Source organism: Trichosurus vulpecula, chromosome 2 (assembly GCF_011100635.1).
Source record: "Trichosurus vulpecula isolate mTriVul1 chromosome 2, mTriVul1.pri, whole genome shotgun sequence".
NCBI classification, from domain to species: domain Eukaryota; kingdom Metazoa; phylum Chordata; class Mammalia; order Diprotodontia; family Phalangeridae; genus Trichosurus; species Trichosurus vulpecula.
Window position 1 is genome coordinate 11,573,201 of NC_050574.1, and position 16,321 is coordinate 11,589,521.

The 16,321-nt window shown below is 36.4% G+C and overlaps 1 protein-coding gene and 1 pseudogene across 1 annotated transcript; one reads left to right on the forward strand and one right to left on the reverse strand.

Moving 5' to 3' along the window:
- The first annotated feature begins 1,136 nt into the window (after positions 1–1,136).
- On the forward strand, positions 1,137–2,105 carry LOC118836230 (vomeronasal type-1 receptor 1-like). Its single transcript, XM_036743571.1, has one exon. The coding sequence runs from the start codon at positions 1,137–1,139 to the stop codon at positions 2,103–2,105; it is 969 nt and encodes a 322-aa protein (XP_036599466.1).
- A 13,009-nt stretch (positions 2,106–15,114) lies between these two features.
- Positions 15,115–15,977, reverse strand: LOC118839402 (annotated as a pseudogene).
- Positions 15,978–16,321: the final 344 nt, after the last annotated feature.

The window sequence follows — 16,321 nt, forward strand, 5'->3', positions numbered from 1 at the left end:
GAGAGGAGAGACAGAGAGAGAGAGAGAGAGAGACTGTGCATGCACACTGCTATAATTCTCATTTACATCACTTTCGATATATTCATGTGTTCTTGCACAGCTATTTTCAGAGGCAGTTCTGGGGACCTGTAAGTTTGGGGCTCTCTCAAGGTGGTATGACCTAGGGAGAGGTGTGTTTACTGCTCTGCTGTATTGTGGACTTGTTTGTAAACAACAAAAAGTACTCTTTTGAACCCTGGAAGTGTGAGCAGGGCCCCTGCTCTCCTGTGGCCACATACTCTGCTGTGCTAGTGCTCCTCTTTGCACTGTGACTAAGACCCAGGTCTGCAATACACATCCAAGTATTGGAAATGAAAGAGTCCTGCCCCTGGGGGTCAGCAAAGGGACCCCTATTAATCTCCTCCTGACATGTCTGATCCCCTTGCCATTTGAGGGCTGACAGGTCTGGAAGCAGAAGCTGCCACGGACTCAGTCACTGAAGGCCTACTCCTAGTTCGCTGGGGCCAGGTCTATGCTTGTGGTGCAGGCGGTGCAGGACTGGGCTCCTCTCTCACCCTGGTGCAACACATCTTTCCTGCCAACCTTCAAAGTTGTCTTGGGTTGGAAAATTGCTTCACTCTCCTTGTGAGTTCTGCTACTCTAGAATTATTTAGAGTCATTATTTACAGGTATTTCGAGGGGTTTGAGGGAGAGCTCAGGTGAGTGCCTGCTTTCACTCTGCCATCTTGGCTCTGCCTCCCTATATTATTGTATTTGTAAAAGACCTTAACTTAATTAAGGCTCAGAATTATATCTTTATTGGCATCCCAAGCACCTTGGACATTACCTGGCATACAATTTGTATTTAACAAATGCTTATTTATTAACTACTTGTGTCTTTATATTTCTCTTTTGTTATAGAACTATGATATTCTTTTACATCAATATACAAATTTTAAAAACATTATAAAGTTAATGGACATATTGATGCTCCATCCAGCTGAATTATATTCAGCCCAACACACAGGCTATCCCAGTGTTCCCCAAATGGAGCCCAATTCTCTAGGATAACTCCCTTCAGAAATTTAACAAATCTTTCATTTTCTCCTACGATTTTTCAGCACTGGCTACACTACTCTTTCCTAAGGCTTGGAGAAATGATGCTTACTTACCTACTGTTAGTCACTCTCTTCCTTATTCAGATGGGAGTTGGGATCCTTGGAAATTTCTTCCTCCTGGGCCGACACACCTTCACTTTACTCATCAGCCAAAGGCTGAGGCCCATAGAATGCCTTTTTGCCCACTTGGCCTTGGCCAACTCAAAAGTGCTTCTCTCCAAGGGAATTCCTCACATCATGGCTTGTTTGGGCTTCAAAAATTTCTTGGACCTGGTTGGGTGTAAACTTATAATTTATCTTTTCCATGTGGCCCGGAGTGTTTGCCTCAGCATCACCTGCCTCTTGAGTGGTTTTCAGGTCATCACCATCAGTCCCAGTAACTCAAGGTGGGTAGAACTCAAAATCCAAGCCCAAAAGTGCCTTGTCCCCTCCTGCTTCCTCTGCTGGTGCTTCCACTTACTGATAAATTTCACTTTGCTAGGAACTATGCATAACTCAAGGTATCTGACTAATAATACAAAGATGTGGAATCTGGGATATTGTTCAATTTCAACTCCTGCCTCTTTTAATGCTGCACTTTTTGCAATTGCCTTTTTTATGCCTGATGTTATGTGTGTCGGGTTCATGATCTGTTCCAGTGCCTACTTAGTGATTCTCCTACACAGACACCATCAGCAAGTGAAACATATTCACAGTCCTCATCTCTCTTCCACAAATTTCCCTGAGAAAAGAGCCACCCAGGCTGTCCTCCTGCTAGTGAGCACATATGTCTCCTTTTATTCTATTAACTCTAGTTTGGCATTGTATCACTTTAAAATGGAGAAAGATGAGCCCTGGCTCATGGCCACCTTATACTTTCTACCAGCATCATTCCCAGCTATCAGCCCTTTTGTGCTGATCTTCTCTGACTCCCAAGTTCTCAGATATTGGTTTGCTCTGTGGCATAGGAAACAATGTCTCCTTTGCCACAATGTCCTCAACCATGCCCATTCCCAGCATTCTCCCTAACACTATGACAAACAAGTGTCTTTTGGAAACTGATGGGAGAGGGGCAATAACAGTGGGATCTAAGCATTTTAGGACTTAGGGCTAGAAAGGACCACTGTGATCATGTATTCGAACTCTTTCCTCTTTTAAAATAAAGTGTTCTTGTGTCCTGCTTTTGATGACACTGATACAAGTGACATAGTTATTTCTTAAACTCATGTCTCCTGATTTCAAATCTACTTTTCCTTTCATTAGATCAATGATGTACAACTCAATAGCAACAGAGGCTCCTGAACCACACATAAGGGTCTCTGTGAGTTGCAACAATAACTTTTTCATAAGATGCAATATTATCTGTGTTTTAGAGGCACCTCATGGCTCAGTGGTTATAGCACTGGACCCAGGGTCAGGATGACCTGAGTTCAGATCCAGCCTCAAAAACCTCTTAACTGTGTGACCCTGGGCAAGTCACTTAACCTTTGACTGCCTGACAAAATGGATCCATCAGAGAAGCAAATGGAAACCATTCTAGTATCTTTACCACAAAAACCCAAATGGAGCCATGAAGAAACAGACATCTCTGAAATGACTAAAAGACAACAACATTCTCCATATTTTGTAGTATACGGTATAGAAAATAAGGTGCTTCATTGCAACCTGGAATGGCTAATATGAACTGATACTGAGTGAGGGGAGCGGAAGCAGGAGAGCAATATACACGATTTCAGACACATGGTCTCTATAAGGACTAACTTTGATAGACTTGACTCCTCTCATCAATGCAAGGTTCAAAGACAGCCCCAAAAGGCTCATGATAGAGAAAGCTATCCACGTCCAGAGAAAGAATTATGGAGTCTGAATACAGATGGAGGCAAACCATTGCTCTCTTTTTTTTTCCTTCTTTTTTGGTTTCATTTCTCCATTCTCATGATTGATTCCATTGGTTATAATTCTTCTTTACAACCGGACTATTATGTAAATAAGTTCAATGTGAAGGTAAATATAGAACCTACATTGGATTACATGCTGTCTTGGGAGGTAGGGGGGAGGACAGGGAGGGAGAGAAACTTTGGAACCCAAAATCCTGTGGAACTGGATGTTGTAAACTAAAAATAAAAATAATTTTAAAAAAATTTAAAAAGAAAATAAGGTGCTGAGCTCAAAAACAGGAATGCTTGAGGTCTAATCCTGTCTCTCTCATTTAGAGGCCCAAAATATTTTAAAGTCTCAAATTTACATGAGTCTCAGTTTTCTCATCTGTGTAATTGTGACATTAATACTCTTTGTAATGTCTTTGCAATGTTCTTTTTGAGGCCCAAAGGACCTTATACAAAAAACTTTGAAGAATTGAAACATTAAGTAGATACTTTTATCATTATTATTATAAACTTTTATTCAAACTTTATTCAACTTTAAAAATTTTACTTTGCTCTTAAATATACAATTTCTCTTAGACTCACCCTTTAGCCTATTATAATTTCAGCCCTATGCCATGGATTAGCAAGAATCATACTATCCAGCTTCTGACAGAGAGGAGATAAATTTATTTCTACAATGTCAACATATGCTTACAAAGATAGATTTAGAAATGTATGTAGTTCTTGATATATATGATATATCATATGTATATGTTAAATATATACATTTACATACATGTATACATACTATATGTGAGTATGAGGATTAGGTATTTTTCAATGTCTATCTATTGCGAACATATTAAATCAATATTAACTCTGATTTATTCTGTGTTGATGCCTAATGTATTCATTCTACAATGTAACAGATTGTATTCCATATTAATTTTGAAATTGGATCTGCATGAGTGTTTTGAATTATTCTCAGGAATCCAGCTACGATAGCTCAAAGATTGCTTAGTTTAAAGGAAAGATTGTTATCTCTCGTTCCAGAATCCACTAGGACATTTATAAATATCTGTTTATTTCACTCCCACAAAACTACCATCCCCAAAAGATACGTCATCTGTCCTTTCATGGTTTTATGTAATTAAGGAAGTTTTTATCTCTCCCAAACAGGCAGAAAGTCTGTTAGTTGTGAATCCTTAGCAAAAACTACAAGATATAAATGGACCCCATTGAACAATTAACATTCCTTAATTATTAGAGAGGGTCATGATTAGCCTTTCCTGAATGCCATCCTACCTTAGCTAAATGCCAGTCACCTTTCTCAGTATAGTCAATTGTGATATTCCTGCCCCATCTCTAAAACCTATTATTTTTTCCTCCATGACTACCAAGACTTCTTCTTCATTGTGCGTTAACGATGAGGGTCCCTTCCTTCTCCGAGGGTCACTGGCTTTGTGGAGGTTCTTAGACTGACTTAATTAGTTAACAGCTACACAAGTCAATGTTAATAACTGATCTTGCTCAGGCGGCTGTATCTAAGTCTAGCTTTATTGCGTTTACTTGCCACACTATTTTCACATGAACCTTTATATATTTTCATCTATCTAACATCTAGCTATCATGTCTTTACATGGGCAATGTAGGAAATATTTTTGCATTACTTTGAATATTTCTATTATTTTTTCCAGTGGATAGAGAAAGAAAAGAGTCATTTTAAAATGAAAAAAGAAATAATATTAATATGAAAGTACACAATAATATTAATGTAATGATATTATAATGAGGAGTACAGGTGAAGAAAACCATCCTTATGAAACAGTCCTATTTCATTTGCTCTTGAGATTCAGTAAGGTTGCCAGATAATTATGGGACTGGTAGGGATATGGGGACAATAAATGGTTGGGAAGAGGTGTTAGACTTACTGATTTGATACTTCACGCAGAACAGTACTATAAATGAATGAAATACTATAGAATTTTCAGACTGCTGCTATCTCATTTGAAATTAGGCTATTAACTTAGAAATTGAGGTATAATCTGGCAAAAATGGCAAAGTGACATTCCCTTAAATCTACAGATAACATTAAAAGCATCTTGAAAGCTAAAATTGTGAAGTAAGAGATTTTAAGAAGAGGTAGATTTAAAAAATTCTCCACAAGATAACTATTAGAGGACAAAAAACTGAAGGCCAGCCCCTAGTATAGTGATCATGATTCTCTCACCTTCACCCACCCCTCACCACTGACCCATGTGAGCCTCTAAAAGTCTGTTATGCTTAGTTCACAACTTGCTGAGTTCTTTTTTAATGAACAAGGATATCATTTTTTTCTTAATGAAAAAAGTGGCAAAGGAGAAGACCTAAGAATACCAATCTCAAATAATACTAGAAAGTAGTAATCATTAAGACAAACTACTACAAATGAACAAACATGGAGATTTTTTTCCATTGGAATGGATAAAGTACACAAATGCAGGAGCAAACAAATATTGTGATATGGTATTTGATACATTCCAAGATCACAATTATTTGGCTATGGACTTCACTTTAAAAAAAAAGATAGAAAGTTGGAAAGCTGTTCAGAAGAAATCCAGTACAGACTACATTAAAATACTAATATAAACAGCATAAAGCTGTGCAACTGAGATGTAAAAGGACACATAAGCAAATTAGGGGAGTAAGGAACAAAGTAGCTTTTAGATCTAGGGATAAGTTTATGATTGAAGGATAAAGAGGATTTTAGCAAAGCAAAGGAACAACTTTGATTTTATAAAATTTAAAAAGGTTTTGTGTGAACAAAACTAATGTAACAAATTCAGAAGAAAAATTAGTAAGTGGAGGAAAAGTCTTTGCTGAAAGATTTTCTTTTTTATTTTTGCTTTATAAAAATCTCCCATAAATATATACATAAGGAACTGATTCAAATGAGTAAGACTGGGAGATATTTCCCAAAAAGTAAATGGATAACATTATATACAGGTAGTTTTCAAAGAATGAAATAAAAGCTGTCAACAATGATATTTAAAAAATATTCTAAATGTAAGTAGAAGTAACATCTCACACTTGTTAAGTAGGCTACGGTGACAAAAGATGAAAATAAGCACCATAATAAAAGCTCATGTTGATAAGTCTTCTGAGGTTTCCAAAGCACTTTACAAATATTTTATTTAATTTTCCCCCAAAAAAAAATATTCTGGGAGGTAGCTATTGTTATCTCAATCTTACAGAGAAAGAAACTGAGGCAAAGATAGGTTAAGTGCCTTGCATTTGAGTCATCCTGCTGTTAAGTGTCTGAAACTTGACTTGAACTCAGGATTCCCTGATGCCAGGTCCAGCTCTCTATGCACTCCACCACCTAATTTCCTAAATGAAAGATGTTGGAGGGGATTCAGGAAAACCAGCACCTTAGTGCACTACTGGTTGAGCTGTGAATTGGTCCTGCAGTGCAGGAGAAGAAATTTAGAACTCTTTTCCAGAAGTGACTAAACTATTCACATGCTTTGATCCAGCAATGACACTAATAAGTATAAACACTAAAAAAACTCAAAGAAAGAAGAATATAAATGATATTTTCCAAAATGTTTTTTGCAATTCTCTTTGCATTAGCCTAAAACTGGAAAGTTAGAGTTGTCTATCTATTAAAATTTTTGGTGTATGAATGGAATGGATAATAATTGTGTCATAAAAATTACAAAATGGACAAATTCATAGGAGATTGTAAGGATTTTCACAAATTGATTCAAAGTTAAGCAACCAGAGCAAGGGGGATAATGTATATATAATAACATAAGGAAAAACAACAACTTTGAAAGACTTTAAAATTCTGAACAATGAAAGGAGAAATCATAAAGTCTAAGGACTCAAGATGAAACCCAATGCCCACCTCCTGAGAGATGATGGACTTCAAATGCAGAAAGAGACACAATTTTGGGTGTGGCCGAGGTGGGAATTAGTTTTGGTGGACTATTTATATTTGTTATGAGTACTATACTTTTTATCATTCAATCAATAGGACAAATGGAAAGGGTTGCTACTAATTATATGATACAAACCACCTAACCAACCAAAAGAAAAATAAAGACAAAAATGGAGATTTTTAAAAGTAGGTGTGTATGTATTGGCTGAGCTGGGGATGGAAATCTTTCACATCTCATTTGCTTGGTTTGGTTGGTTGGTTGGTTGCTGGTTGGTTCTTGTCCTCTGTACCTGAAGAGGACTTAAATGACATCATTATGTTAGGTTTAAGGTACAGTGTGTCCAACTATGGCTGATCAGACCAATAGTATTTTGGGCCACACACAAATAGTCCATAAGAACATTTCGAGGGGAAATGTCTCTAAATTTGCTGCCATGTTTCTTTTGAGCTACTGCGATTCTACCTTGCTCATAGAGCACAGCGCCTTCTTTGAAGCAGGCACACAATGTTGAGTGGTACTGTTCCAGTGTCTTCCATGTCTCACAAATGATTCCAAAGTTCTTCAGAGACGCTTTGGGATTGTCTGTGTATCACTTCTGACCTCTGTGTGAGCATTTGCCTTGAGTGAGTTCTCTATAAAACAGTCTTTAAGGAAAATGTACTTTTGGCAATTCAACAATGTGGTCAGCCAATAAAAGGTGCACTCTGTGCAGTAGAATTTAAATTCCTGGTAGGTAGCTCAAGAAAACAACCCCAGTGTGCAGTAACTTATTTTACCAAGTGATCTTCAGAATTTTCATAAGACAATTCAGATGGAAGCAGTTGATTTGAGTTCCCCGGCATGGCATTGGTATTGTCATGGCCCAGATATCACAGGCATACAACAACGAGGTCAGCACAATGGCTCAGTAGACCTTCATTTTAGTAGGCAGCCCAGTATCTTTTCTGTCCTATACTTTTCTTCAGTCTCCTAAACACTGAGCTAGCTCTAGCAATACTTGCATCAACCTCATGATCTATGTGTATATACCTGGAAAGTATAATGCCAAGGTAAATGAATTCATCCACAGCATTCAAAATATCTCTATTTGCTATAACAGATGGTGTGTAGTGTGGGCTACTGGATAGCCAGTGTTTTCTTGGGGTTAATTTTCAGGCCAAAATTGGCACAAGCAGCATAATGCCTATGCTGGCATTAAAGTCACCCCAAATTACAAGCTTGTCTGCTTTTGGCAAATTGATGATGATGGTCTCCACGTCTTCATAAAATTTTTCTTTGCCTTCATCAGGATTCAATATAGTAGGAGCATACACAATGATGATGCTGGTGTGGCACTTTCCTGCAATAGTATTGAATTCTTAGAACCTATCTCTGTGTGTCTGGGAAACTAGAGTATCTCTTCCTGTTTCACAGAGACTCTAAATGAAGGACTTAGGCTGTGCTGACCAGAAGCTCAGTGAGGTCCAAAGAATGATACAAGGAGTTTTCTCACAATTAGACATCTCAAGAAATCCATATATCTCTGTTGAAAATTGTCACTCTGCTGGTTAATTAGTTACTGTTTCTGTGTTCCTTTCATGGAATACAAACACTTTTGGGGTGGGGGGCAAAAGGGGGTGGAGTTGAACACCTCCTTTGCTGATATCAAAAAATTGCACCTTTTCCTTCTTCCCCTTTGAATTCTCAAAACTCACTCATCCCACCCCCAATTCAGAAAACCTTTCCTTCAATTAGAAGTCAGATTGCCTAATCATATATCCGGGTTTATTTTTGGTTATAGCCTGTTCATTGTTTGCTTTTAATCCATAAAATCAGTCTATCTCTGTACTGGGGGTTCATTATCAAGCTAAGGGGGCCTGGTCCCCATTTGTTGTGCAATTGACATGCATTGTTTAATGAATCATTATGCTCAAAAGATTGAACCTGTGTTTTCTCAGCCATTTCAGATTCCATCCACCACAGTTTCCATTTGTAAAGGTAGACGATCCAAGGTTCTGCATGATCGACAGTCTAGAGGAAAGGAACTTTCATTTGCAGAAAATACAGAAATGGTGAGTAATTTAGCTGCATTTGTTGCTCATTCCGCATCCCCTAGGCACAAGGTCTAGCATAATAACATACATTCTGGATATTTCAGAATTGTGAATACAAGGTCATAACTGCAACTTCCTTCTACATTCAACAAAAGCTTAGAGCAGATCCAATTTCATGTTCTGTGTCTTAGGTTATATTCATACACACATCTATACATGTATTCAAACTCCTACGGCTGGCTATATGCATGCATTTATATATGCATATGGTATAAACACATACAAATATATTTAGGCACGTATATATTTTTACCTGCATTTCTACAACTCTTCCAATATTAACTACACCTATAAATACTATTTTTTACCTTTTTCATTTTTCTTTGTGCTCTCTCTGATCTGTATGTTCATTCACAGATTTATTCCTGATCTTATGGTAATTTTCTTTAACCTTCTTATTTAGAACACATTACATACCCAGATTTTGTTTTTTATGTTTTTAGATTTATATATTTTATTTATATATACATATATATATATTATTTGTCTTATTCTGATATAGTATGCAAAGTAAATACTTAACATCTGTGTTTTTACAACTAGTTATAATTTCTCTGTGCCCTAGCTTGAAACAAAAATAAAATTGCATCAAACCTTTTTCCTGTATTCATTTTTCCTTGTGATTTTTCAAATTAAGTAATGAAAAAAAGGGTAAAGGAAGGAAGTTTAGCAGTACCGGATCTTAAACTGCATTATGAGACACTGTTATCAAAAGTATCTAGTACTGCATAAGAAATAGGTAGATAAATGGAATGGCATACACATAAAATTTACAGGAACAAATAAACATAATGACTTTGTATTTGACAAGTGTAGTCTTGAGATTAGGAGATAAGAATTCATTATTTTTCAAAAAAAAAGTGTTGGGAAAACTGGAGAACAGCAGAAACTGCGCATGAACCAACATCTCACACCATTTATCAACATAAAGTCAAAATGCATATGTGACCTAGATATAAGGAGAGATTGTACAAGAACACAGATGTTCGATTAAGCTAAGTTAGGTTCGGATTCAGATTCACACTGGGAATAAGACATACTTCCAACAGAATAAAGTTTTTATTGAAAGACAGGGGAAATACTCTAACAAACACAGTTAACACAACAAAGTCAAAGACACCGATGACATAGATTCATCACCTCTCAGGGGAACTCCAGCACTTGATCCTCTCAAAGCTGTGGGGATCCGGGTTTACACAGCTCGATCAAGGCCCTGAAAGGGAAGGTGGTCCCAGGTGAAACGTCCTCCCCATGGGTGAGATCCCAATGTGACTGTCCCACATAGTGACTTTTATAGGACCCCGAACAAAGAAAGTTCTTCCTGCCAGAGAGGGGAGCCACCCTACCCCTGCCTCATTCCTAAGAACTGGCCAGGTTAAAATTTCTCCAGTGGGAGAGGAGTTATTTCCTAACCTTTGTCTTAAGAGTTTCCTGTTCTTTCTTCAGGTCTGTCAGTCTCCAAGCCAGAGAGTTCAAAGCTTCGGAATAGGGGGCAGGGAGCTTGACACACACATGCTGGGCTTACACTGTAATATGGAGGATCTTCTCTAATAATTTATCATTCAATAGAACATATTACTTATCTGACTAATGGATAAGTGAACAACTTATGGATAAACAAGGGATGGAGAGCAAACTTAGGTTTAAAATGGATTTCAGTTACATTAAATTAAAAAGGGTTTGAACAAATAAAACAAATATAACCAAGATTAGAAGGAAAGCAGAAAATTGGGGGGGGGATTTATAGACTGTTTCTCAGATAAAGGTCTCATATATAAAATATATAAAGAACTTTTGCAAATCTATAAGAATACAAGTCATTCCCCAGTTGATAAATAGTCGATGTATAGGGACAGGCAATTGTGCAATGAAGAAATTAAAATAATTTATAATGATATGAAAAAATTCTCTAAATCATTATTGATTAAAGAAATGCAGGTTAAAACAACCTTGAGATATCATTTTGCATCTGTCAGACTGGCTAAAATTATTTAAGTGGAAAGTGACAAATGTTTAAGAGGACTCAGAAAAATCGGGACACTAATTCATTGTTGATAGAATTGTAAAATGATCCAAACATTTTGGAGAGCAATCTGAAATTATGCCCAAAGAGTTATTAAACTCCCTGTACTCAATGACCCAGAAATGTCACCGCTTGGTCTATTTCCAAAGACAATTAGGGGAAAAAGAAAAGAACCTGTATCTTCTAAAATATTTACAGCAGCCCTCTCTGTGGTGTAAAGAACTGGAAATTGCAGGGATGCCTATCAAGTGGGATATAGTTGAACAAGTTGTGATATATGATGATGATGGAATACTATTGTGCTATAAGAAATGATGAGCTCAATGACTTTAGAAAAATATGAAAAGACTCGTGCAAAATAATGAAGAGTGAAATGAGAAGGACCAAGAGAACATTGTATACAGTAAAGCAATGGTGTTTTAAGAATGACTTTGAGTAAAAAGGTTTTTGACTATTATATATACCCAAATTAACTATAAAGGACACATGCATCCAGATAGGGAAAGAAGGGATAAATAGAAACATGTTTAGGATAATTTTACGTATGTATTCTTATTTGTATCTAATGGTACCATCTGCAAGGACGGGGAGAGGGAAGAAAAAAAAGAAAAGAATTTATGCGATAATTTTGTTATATATTTGAAGAGAATAGGAAGTTGTGCATGGTATATTTGCAGTTTCATTTATGATAATCTTTTTATTGTACTGCCATGGAAATACTTGTTTTATCCCACAAATTAAAAATCAAATTTTTAAAAAGTCATTATGGTGACAGGGAAGATCAAGACAACAATTCAGAAGAGGACAACAGTGTCAAGACACCTACATGTAAAACCTCAAGGAAATATGTGAATTGGCATCAAGCCCAGAAATAACTCTTGAAAGGGCTTTAAAAAGAAAAGGAGTTTAAAAATCAAATAAGACAGGTAAAATAAAAATTGTGGAAAAAAATGAAAGTGATACAAGAGAATCATGAAAAAAAGACTCAACAGATTGAAAAAAGAAAACTCATTCAAAAGAAGAATTGTCCAAATAGAAAGGGAGCTACAAAAGCTGCCTGAAGAAAATAATTTCTTGAAATATTAGAATCAGGTGAGTAGAAGGTAACGCCTCCAATACATCAAGACTCAAACAAAATCAAAACAATGAAAAAATAGAAGAAAATGTAAAATATATCATTGCGAAAACAACTAAATGGAAAATAGATCAAAGAGAGATAATTTAGGAATCATTGGACTACCTAAAAGCCATGATCAACAACAAAAAAAGGACTATGGCATCATACTTCAAAAAAGTTTTGAAGAAAACTATCCTGATATCCTTGAACTAGGGGATAAAATAGATAGTGAAAGAATCCACTGATCATCTTCTGAACGAGATATCAAAAATTCCCAGGAACTTTATCACCAAATTCCAAAACTCCCAGGTGAAGAAGAAAATATTGCAAACAGCAATGAAGAAAAAATTGAAATACTGAGGAACTACAATGAGGGTTAGACAGGATTTGGCAGCTTCAACACTAAAGGGCTGATAGGCATGGAATGTGATATTCTGGAAGGCAAAAGAGCTAAGACTACAACCAAAAATTACATACCAGTGAAGCTAAATGTAATCCCTCAGAGGGAAAAGACGTTTCAATGAAATAGAAGGCTGTCAAGTTTTTACAATAACTATATACTCACACACATATATAAATAGTTGAATATGTTGTAAATAAATATACACTCATGTATACACGCACATACATAAAATGAATAAGCATGTTGCACATATGTACAAAATACATAATATCAATGTATTAAATTCTAAATAGAGAACTAGATTATATTATATACAATTATAAATACATGTGCAAATATGTATATCTACATAGGGTACTTATATAGGATATACTTACAGACGTGTATATATATATATATATATATATATATATATATATATATATATATACGCATTTCAAACACAGCATTTTATTGCATTCCTTTGCAGTTTCCTTCTGATCTTCCTTCTTTTTTTTTCCTCTGTGCATTGAAAGTGGTTCAATAACCCAGATTTTTGGCATCACTATTATTAACCTTTCCACCCTACTCTCCAACCACCAATTAAAAACTAAGATAAAATTATCTTCTAATGAATAATCATGCAAAGAAAAATTAGTTCCCACTATGGCGATGTCCAAAATGTCACAGCTCTTTCTGTACCCAGTTTGATCGCCTCTTTGTCAAGTGGTGGATACCATGATTCATCATAGGTCCTCTGGACAGAAGGTGGAACATTGAATTCATCAACATCATTAGGTCTTTCAAAGTTCTTTTTTGTATTAAGTATCTGTTGTTGTATAAAATGTTCTGGTTCTCACTTCATTATTGCCTCAGTTCTTTTGACATAGGATTTCTGAAACAATTTCTTCTGTCTTTTTTTCAGATGCAATATTAGTCCATTCTTTTCTTATGGCACAATTGGTTTAACATTAGACTGTAATCTTTTCTTGCCCTTCATTTCCTATTCTGTCCTTTCCTTTCTTTTCTCTTCCTTCCTTTTCCTCATTTTATTTTTCCTTGCCTTGTCATGCCTTGCCTTGCCATCCTTTCTCTTCCATATGCTTCCCTTCCCTTCCTCTTGTGTGGCCCCCCATCCTTGCTTGTTTGCATCTTGAGACTGACTCATTTTCACCACTAATTGTTTAAGTGTTTGTCCAATTTGGAAAAGATTGAGGTTACTCTAATCTTATTTCCCTTTCCTTTCTCTATCTTTTTCTCATTAAAAATATGCGAAATGGCAATTTCCACACGCTTCCACCTTGTTCCCTAGTGTATTCCTCCCTTTATTCACCCTTTTTTATTAAGACCTCAGAATGTAACCAATTCACCCCAATTCTTCTGGTTTTGCTATTTATGTCTATGTCCCTCAATACTCTGAAGATATTAAGGGTCTAAGAATGCTTTTCCCCTACTAGATTATTAAAGCCATATAATTCAGGTCCTGCCAATGGAGCAAATAAATTGACATTTCTAGGTTTCACTTCCCTCTTGTATTTGTTTTTCAAAGTATCTGCTCAATTTTGGTCTTTTCATCAGAAATGCTTCAAAGTCCTCCATGCCCAAGAACAGGATGGCACACTAGATATTTTCTCTGATCTCCATGACCTCTCAGACTTTGCCAAAACAGAAATAACGCTCCAAATATAAAGCAACTTCAGCTGGCTCCATGGTCTTGCACACCAAGAATCCAAAAGAAAGTTTAAAAAAGCCAGGTACTGATGCTTACTGACCCTCAGGTTGCTCAGCGTGCCTCCCCTGCCTTCCATGTTACTGGCATCAAGGCTGTACCAGAAGACCCAAGGACATGACACAGACTTTCATCAAAACTCACTTCGGTACCCAGTTTTCCCCTTCTTTCCAGTGGTATGGAGGCCATGGGTCCAGGCTGCAGAAGTTTGGTTGGGCCTCAATAGAAGATTTGGCCCAAGCCCTTCAGGGGCAAAAATTCCTGGAGTCTTAATCCTTACTAGTCGAATGACCTTGAACAAATTACCTAGCCTCTCTTTGCCTCAGTTTCCTCAACTGTAAAAATGAGAATAATAAGAGTTCCTACATTTCAGTATTGTTTTTAGAATCAAAGGAGATAACATTGTAGAGAGTTTAGCACACAGTCTGAGATGTAATAGTCTCTATATAAAGGCTAGTTATTATTATTATAGCTAACTTCATATTATTATTACTAATTCATAGCTCCACCAGTAATGCATTAATGCACCTGCATTTCTACAACTCTTTCAATATTACCTGCACCTATAAATGTTATTTTTATCTTTTCCCTTTTCTTTTTTTTATTTTATTAAAATTACAAACTTATTTCACATGCATATTCAGTCTCCCCACCATTTCCATTTGTCTGACCACCACTACTACTATGCCCTATTATAACATTCCATACTTACTTAAATGAAGCAAAGGGTGGAGTTCCATCTTTGAAAACTAAACAGGCATTTTGGACAACACATTCTTGGCAAAATAATCTGGATGACATTTATCAGACAGGGTAGGGAAAGTTCTCACTCTGCATTATCAAAAAGACAGCCAGATATCAACTGTTACAGAAATAAGATGCAAAATTTTAACAAACTGTTCAAACTTATTTTCTTAAAGAGATTTCCTACACAGTCAGAAATCTTGAATAGCTTCCTGATCAGATATCTGGAAGCAATTCTTACATAGTTGATGATGAAGGCAAATTGCCTTCCACTTTTGGAACCACCCTTTTCCATACTTGCCTGCATTTTTGCTTTAATATGCTCTAGAGAAGTGGGTCCTTTGGGAGTCTTGTCCTGCTTTTTGAAGGATTCTTGACCTTTTGAATTTGGTGTGAATGGATTTGAATCTTTTCCATTCTGTTTGGATTTCTGTGCATTTTTGCTGCACCATCACAAACAGATTTCTTCACTGGAGGGGTCTTTTATTCACTTTTCTCATCTTCAAAGTCATCATCATCTTCATCATCATCATCATCATCGTCATCTTCTTCAGACAGTTTACTTTTTTCTGTGGAACCTTGCTACCAACTCCAGCAGCAGATCGTGTGCCAGACATATTTAAGAGTTTCATATCATCTTCCTCTCCATCATCTGATTCTGCATCTTCCTCAGGTGCTACTAGGTGCGGGCCCCTCACATGTACAGGCCCCAAACCAAATTTCAACCACAAAACTACTGGTGGTGTAATCTCAAAGACACCTAGAGAAATTGTAGGTTGCACAGACATTTTCAAAAATGCCAGTATTACTTTAATTGGATTGCCTTCATAGTTCAGAGCCTCTGCTTCAACAATATGCAATTCATCCTTCACACGAGCCCCTAAACTCGCAGTCCTCAATGACAACTAGTGCTCATATTCATCATTATCTACCTTAAAATGATATTTGTCAATGTTTAGTTTGCAACTGAAGAGGAAATTCTGGGGCCAGAGGGAGCTCATATCCATTTCCATTGAGTCCTCCATTTGAGTAGCACTACTGAGGAAATCAGAGCAGTGTGGAGAGGAGAGTGGGGAGGTGGATGGACAGAATGGCTCTGGTTCCAGAGGGGATCTGCTCAGGATGGAATCACACTGAGGAAAGGTTTTTGTTACTTTTCTTTGTGTTCTCTCTCATCTGTATAATCATTCACATATTTATTATTGATCCTATGTTACTTTTCTTTAACCTATTCCTTATTTAGAAAACATTAAGTATCCAGATTTAGGTTTTTATCTTTTTATATTTATGTATTTTATATTTATATATGCTTTTTATATTATTCTGATATAGTATGCAATGTAAATATTTAAAATCTGTGTTTTTACAT

What these genes read in the sequence shown, in the direction of transcription:
- LOC118836230 (XM_036743571.1), top strand. Translation starts at nt 1,137, where the DNA reads ATGATGCTTACTTACCTACTGTTAGTCACTCTCTTCCTTATTCAGATG.